At 41.2% G+C, this 7208-nt stretch overlaps 1 protein-coding gene across 2 annotated transcripts; it reads left to right on the top strand.

The window, feature by feature from the left end:
- Nucleotides 1-185: 185 nt before the first annotated feature.
- Nucleotides 186-6356, top strand: TIMM21 (translocase of inner mitochondrial membrane 21). 2 transcript variants are annotated; one of them, XM_052787308.1, is made up of 6 exons: nt 187-684; nt 1967-2029; nt 2129-2226; nt 3580-3653; nt 5676-5781; nt 5874-6356. In XM_052787308.1, exons 1-6 carry the CDS (start codon nt 408-410, stop codon nt 5964-5966), a joined length of 711 nt encoding a protein of 236 aa, XP_052643268.1. In that variant the 5' UTR covers nt 187-407; the 3' UTR covers nt 5967-6356. The 2 variants fall into 2 exon arrangements, with proteins under 2 accessions (XP_052643269.1, XP_052643268.1); XM_052787309.1 differs by lacking the exon at nt 1967-2029 and having other exon boundaries at nt 186-684.
- The last annotated feature ends 852 nt before the right edge of the window (nt 6357-7208 follow it).

Raw genomic sequence — 7208 nt, 5'->3', positions numbered from 1 at the left:
CAAAACAGCTTAAAAAGGGTGACCGGGACGGCAGGCGGGCACCCGCCCCGTGAGGGCGGGCTGTGGCGGCGGCGCTCGGCATGGCGGTCGCTGTAGTGACCTGGCCGGGAGCCGTTCCTAGCGGCGGGCGCAAGAGGGAGCCCGCCCGAACTACCGCTCCCAGGGCCCGCTGCCGCTTTCTTCCCCTCCACCCCCAAGGTTTCCGCCGGGGCCACGGCGGGTCGGCGGCTAAAGGGTGATGGGGGCTCCTGACCCGAGGCACCGGCCGCGGAGCCGCGCTCAGGGAGGGAGGCTGCCCTGACTCTGTCCCCGAGGGATTCCCCCGGGGCTGAGCGGCAGAAACGTTCCGTTTAGCTCGGCTGCCTCCGCCGTGCTTCCCTCAGGGCGCCTGGGAGCCCTGCCCCGGTATGCTGCCCGCCTGCCTGGTGCGGGCCGCCCTGGGGAGGTGGCTGCTCGCTCCCCCGGGCTGGGCGCTGCTGGGGCCGGGGACTGGGCCGGGGCTCTGCCTGAGATGGCGGCACCAGCCGCCCCGCAGGGAGCCCGGCCTGCTGCTGCCGGCCGCCCGGCGGAGTATCGGGACGCAAGCCGGGGGGCTGAGAGCTGAAAAACCTGGCGATAGTAGCAAACATGTGTCCGTGCAAAGGGGCCGGAGAGAAGAAACTCTGCTGTCGGCTGCCCAGAAAGGTAAGACGGGCTGCAAGTCACTGGGGAGCGGGAATACTCTGCGCTGCTCGAAGACGCTGGCACGGGGAAAGTTACTGCTGCAGCTGAGGTTTTTATAGCCCCCAAACTCAGGAATTGGAAAAAAAAAAAAAAATGCTCAGAAAACAAGCAGCCCGTTTCTTTTCACGTCGTACTGTTTGCAGCAGTTGATACCTTTCAGCGTACGTATTGCACAAGCAGAACAGAAACTGTGGCTTTTTCCGAACAGCTTATTGATTCAGTGTTTAAGTCCCATCAGGGACAAGAGCTAGTAGCCTCTCATTTTCCTTTTCCAAAGGAAAACCTATCACGCACAACCTGTCTCTGCTGCTAAAACAAGTTTACCTCCAGCAAAATTGTCAAAAGCTCCACGTGTGATGCTAGCTTCTTTATAGGATGGCTGTCACTCTGGCTGATCTCATTCACTTCAGTGAGAAGTGGTTACTACATAATTAGCCTCAGAAATTCTAAGTGCTCTGAAAATGTTTATGAAAAACACCCTCAACTGATTAGAAGACTGCAGGAAAAATTGTTAGTAAAGTTGCCTCGGTTACTTCTACTTCACTGAAAGGAACACCTTATCACTTAAACAGATCAGTAGTCTCTTGCCAAGTTCTCAAAAAATACTTTGTAGCAGCGAATCCCATATGACTTTTTGGGGAGTGTATACTGACGCTTCTACTACTACATTAGATCAAAACTAACAGATAAAAACTAATCAGATAAACTGCAGTTAAAGATCTCAATAAATAAAATACATATTTTGGTTTAATATCCCTCCTTTTTATTGCTCACTTGATTGAGAATTCATAAAATCAGTTATTTTTAGTTAGTGTGTGCAGTTTATAAGCTTACACTTTTTTATTTTTACTCCTCCCTTTCTCTGCATAAGGATTGCAAGGATTATGGGTTTACATGGTAGCTTGAATACTGCAGTGCTAAATACCTCATTAGTTCTTAAAAAAACTAGCTCTCATGTACACAAAAAGTAGCAATAAGTGCTATTCTTGAAAACATCTAGTAGGAAAACCAGAAAATAATAAGGCTTAATACAGAGATATAAACATGCCCTGTACAACCTAAGAGATGTTCCGTGGTCTCTTTCTTTTAGCGATGAGGCATTATGGAAGCTGTTATTGGAATTTTTTCTTCTGCCAAAATGTTTTTTGAGCTGCAGACTAATAGAAAACCATTTATATAAGAAAGCTATGCAAGTCTTACTGTCCAAGATTGTAACTCCTGCGTTGTTTTCTGTCTATTTCAGTGAAAGAAGCTGGAAGAGACTTTACCTATTTTATTGTGGTGCTTGTTGGAATTGGTGTTACAGGTTATTTTTAAAAATTATATTCTTCATCAGAAGACACTTTTCATGAATTCCATCTGGTTTGATTAGTTTTCATTCCATTTGCTGTTGTTTCTGTTACAGGTGGTTTGTTCTATGTGATTTTTAAAGAGCTATTCTCTTCTTCTAGTCCAAGTAAGATCTATGGAGATGCCTTGGAGAAATGCAGATCTCACCCTGAGGTTGGTTTTTCAACCTTAGTCATAAGTTTATGTTTCTCAGTGGTTACTGTCTGTCTCTGAGTCAAAAGTTTGCCCAAGGAATCTCACAAGCAAAGCTACAGGAAGACCCACATGGTGCTTAGCAGGCAAACACCAGCAGATCTGCCTGTGCTTTTAGCTGGCCAGAGGTGGGTCGGCTCCAAATTGGAGTCTGTATTAGGACAAGCTAACGCAAGCACTGAGCCTGAGTGAATTAGCCTGCTAAAAGCCAAGTTAAGTGAGTGTGCCACAGCACAACTGATGCAAATGCAGTGTCTGCCCCTTCAGAGCGTGTGCTTGTGTCCCCATACAGCAAGTCTTATAGACATACCTGAGTGCCTACTAAATGTAGTACTTAAGGAGTTCTGCAGGTCAGGGAGGCAACTGGTCCCACTTAAGTTTTGTAGATCGAGCCTGTTGCCTTTCCTCAGCACAGTTATTCTGGTGTGACACTTCAGTAGGGTTCTGTCATTCTGCAAAACACCGCCTAAGTATCCAGAAATGTAAACTTCATTTGAAACACGGTTAGCATTCCCGTGGCTAACAGGAAAAGAGACATAGAACAGTTATGTGATCACAGAGTCACATTAAGATAGCTAAATGTAAACAAAAATAAATCTAAAACTAGATTCTAAAAACCACTACTTCAGACAAAACAAGAAGTGCATGGAAACACTTTCAAACAAGGTTGCCACAGATGCCACTGAGGATAACCTAGATACGAAGTGACAAGTTGTCACTAGAATAAAAATGAAGACTGCTTTGGAACAAGTTTGCAGAATTAAAACTTCTCTCAGTACTTACACAGTAAAAATCACTCTCCCTTTCTAACCAACTTTAAAGTAAGTTTAAAACTAGGTTAATTTGGTCTGGCTTTATAGATCTGAAAAAAAAAAAAAGAAATACTGAATTTCTTGAAGAGTAGTGTTTTTTAGATGATGTGAAGGGCAGCGCATTTGCATTTTAAACTTTGAAACATTGTCTTGGAGGAGACATGAGCAAATAGGCTTTTTTTCCTTTTACACAAAATGTCAGTAAAGTATAAAATACACAGAAGAGAGATTAAAATGTCATAATCTCAGAGGACAGTACAAATGAAAGATATTAGTAGGATTTATTTTAGACATTTAATATGTGACTGTAAAGAAAAGCACTGAAATACAGAGGAATTTTCCTTACGCTGTTTTCCTACATAAACTCTGTTCTTAACACATCAGACTCAAAAGGGGCATTTTGTTGAGAGAAAATGCATTCACAGCAGGGGCGTGAGCTGATACTGGAATATCTGTTTGAATGTGATACCTTCTGACAACTCGAACCTCTTTTCTCTTGTAGATAATTGGTGTTTTTGGTGAATCTATTAAAGGTTATGGGGAGGCAACAAGAAGAGGAAGACGACAGCTTGTCAGGTGCCCTTTGGTGTTTGCCACATAGAGACACTAGTTTTTGCACAGCAAAGACGTATTGGGTCACATTATAGCAAGTTAGATCTAGATTAATGAACTGTACATGACTTACCTGTCACTTTTGAGTGAAAATGAAAGCAGTTTTTTGCAGTACCTCTTGTGTGGCCCATACGACTAAATACAGTGCACTTACAATATAAAAAGCCAATTCTGAGTGCCTCAATACGAGCAATGGTCAGCATGGTAGAGCTGGTGTCTCCAAAAAACAGGGCGAGTCTGAAGGGAGTAGTACGGAGGCCTTGGCATGTCTCTGGGGAGCGGGGATCTGACTGAAGTTTACAGTCAGAAACCCTCAAATAGAGTGAAACTGTTCTTTGAAAAATTGTTCTTCGAGAGTTTTTCTCCTTTTGAAGCAGTAGTTTTTATCAGGCCATAAAGAGCAGGAGGTACTAACTTTCAGACTTTCAGGAATCCAGCTTGTTCTGTTTAAAGCTAGGCTGGGTCTGACTGTACAGGTTGTAGTCATTGCAGTGACTATATTGTCCCAAGCTGATACGCAGTATTGTCTGCCTATTTCTTATATTGCTTTTTGGTACTTGAGGCCACATCTCTACTGTGTATTTAACAGAACATCTGTCACCTAAACGTTTCATGAGTGTGTCTATTTATTATTCTCCTTTTGAGGGAAACAACAGAACTAATTCTTACAAAATGTAAATCCTTCCTGCAGTATAATCCAATAGGAGCTTTGTCTTTATTGGGTTCTTTGACTTGAATTTATTCAAGGAGGTTTCATACAGGATGGGACACATAAGCCCAGATACACAACTTGAACCATGAAATAGAGAATTTTTTTTCTGGAGGAAGGTGATTTTTACTGGTGGAAGTTTATATTTTCACCAGACTCTGTGAAGAAGTGTTTAAAGTGGAGCTGCTAAATGAAAAGGATATGCACAAATGTTTTAAGCATCTGTCTGTAAAACAAACTATATAAATAAGTAAATGTACTGTCAGCTTTCCTAGTATTTACTTTCCATCATTTTGGAAGTGTAGTATTTTAAATAAATTTTTGAGCTAAGGACTTGGCAAGATTGTAGAATTTGTGTCTGCAGTATAAGGATGACCCTAAATGTCTCAAAAATGTACAGATTTTTTTTGTGTATGAGCACCTCGAATGTGAATTTACTGCAGTAAGCCTCTTCATTCATCTTTGTTCTCTGTAACACATCATGTCACCTTGAAGTGTATTGGAAGTTTAATTCACAGTGTGTATCTAGGCGTGACTGATGGAAATAAGAGCTTGGTAGTATGCACCAGTTATTAATTTCAGTAGGAAACATAAACTAGCACCAGAACTCTAGTTTGACCATTAGTTTCTGGAAGGGGTTACCCTGAAAGTGATGTGACCTTTCTATTTATCTAATACTTGAGCATAACCTAACTCCAGCCTAAATATCAGCATTTAGGTTGGAGATCTGATATCGGAGCCAAAGTTACACAACTTCAGTAGAACAAAATTATTGCCAAAATAAGTAAAGCATATAGTAAGCTCTTTGTTTTATGTGATTTAACCAATCTGATAATTAAGTTCACAAGACATGCTTTGTGTGTTTTGGCTTGGTAACTTAAAGTGCCTAAAAAAATCCACTTAGTGATGTGGGTGTTCCTTTCTAGATGTCAGGCTCTGAATCTGGGTTTTTTTTAGAATAAATACAAGGAAATTCCAGAATCTTCAGCCATTGGATTGCTGTTGAGTTTTGAGGGGAGGACTGCATTGAGGACATTTAAGCACTTCGTCTGTTAATCCTCAACTGCTTCGCTAGTCATTATATGCTCACAGTAAAGCTTGGTAAGAGCAGTAGAGAAGGAACCCATGGTAGCGTAAGGACTGCATTGGAATGCACTTTCTCACAAAATAGTTAAGCAGCTCCTCTAAATAAAAAGTTTAAATTTGAAGTTTAACTAGCATATAATATGTATTTTTGCTGGGTGGGTTGGGTTTTTGTCTCGATTTGTTGTTTTTAGTCATATTGAATACAAAAAGGATGGACTGAAACATATGCGTTTGAAGTTCTATATTGAGGGCTCTGAACCAGGGAAGCGGGGAACAGTCCACGTGGAAGTCAAAGAGGTATGTACAATTGCTTGATATAACTGACAAGCTTAATCTTGAATTTAAACTACCAAGGAGAAACAAACAGCCTGAAATTGTTTTCCTTGCAGAATCCTGAGAGAGGAAGATTTGAGGTCCGCTACATATTTGTGGACGTTGACACCTATCCTAGAAGAACCATTGTCATAGAAGACAACAGATAGCCAATGATGAAAGTTGCTGCCCTGTCTCATTGAGTATTGGATGATACTGGTGTAGCCAGTCTACACGTGAATTGTTTGGTGTTCTCGATTGTATCTTGCAACTTTGGGGTTGTGTTACAGGAAGTAGCCTCTCAGGGCCTCCATTAAGGTCTTTCATAATAACAGATACGGGATTTGAAGTGAAGCCAATGAAATATAGTAGAGCCATCACTAATGGCAAATATTTTTCACAGAGGAAGATAATGGCTTATAATAAACAGTTTAATGCTGGATAATACTTCTGCACAACCAAAAGCTGAGTCTTCCAAGATTTTAGGTTTGGATGGGGAGTTCTTTGTCTTCCTTTGCTTGGATTTCCCACTAGCACTGCAATAAAGAAAGTGGTATTTTCAGTGTAGACAAACTCACTGTTTTCATTCTGGATGCCTTTGTAGGTAAGAAGGTAAAATAAGAATGTACGTTAGCGATGCAAAGGAGATCTAGCGCAAAGGCATGTAAGGATAGGAATTGTGGAGATGCACACCTGTGACAAATGGCTGAAGATAAAGACTTCTGTTATTGGTGTCTTCTAAAGAAGTTAATGGCATACAGAACAGTGATACTCTCTACTCCTTCCAATGTTTTCCATACTGCTCTGCAGTGTTGTAGCTGCTCAGCACTGCCCACAATATTTCCATTAACTAATCTAAATCTTCTGGGAATCAGATTCCTATAGGTTTACCCAAACTCAAAAGCTCAACTCATGACCATATTTCTTACCTGGGTTTCTTCCTTAGTGCAACATGGCAGATAGCAAGCGTAACCCTGTGTATTAATAATCAGACTCAGTCGTGCTGATCTGTCAAGCAGCACCAACCAAAAAATTTCAAGCTTTAGTTTCTTACATTTAACCCCTTTCTTAAACACCAACTAATGCATTTTTCTGTAGTTACTATCATACATTACGAGCTTTTTAGTTCACTAGTGAATTATCCCTACGTTAAATATACACTGATGTTCAATTATCAGCCCTTATGTGTTCATTTAATGGTACATTTGGACTGTTCTAAAGTTCATACGATATTCCCTCATACAATGCCACAAATATCATATATAGACCTGTAGTAATACTTTACTGGACTTTAGCCATCCTGTTTATCTGTGTCCCAGTAATCTCATTTGCATAATCATAACTAAACATAATACTTTGTTAGACCTGGATAACCTTGCTTTATGTTAATCACTACAACCTTGACTTCAGTC

The sequence above is a fragment of the Harpia harpyja genome, chromosome 5 (genome assembly GCF_026419915.1).
Source record: "Harpia harpyja isolate bHarHar1 chromosome 5, bHarHar1 primary haplotype, whole genome shotgun sequence".
Lineage (NCBI taxonomy): Eukaryota > Metazoa > Chordata > Aves > Accipitriformes > Accipitridae > Harpia > Harpia harpyja.
This window is presented reverse-complemented; position numbering and strand designations above follow the sequence as displayed.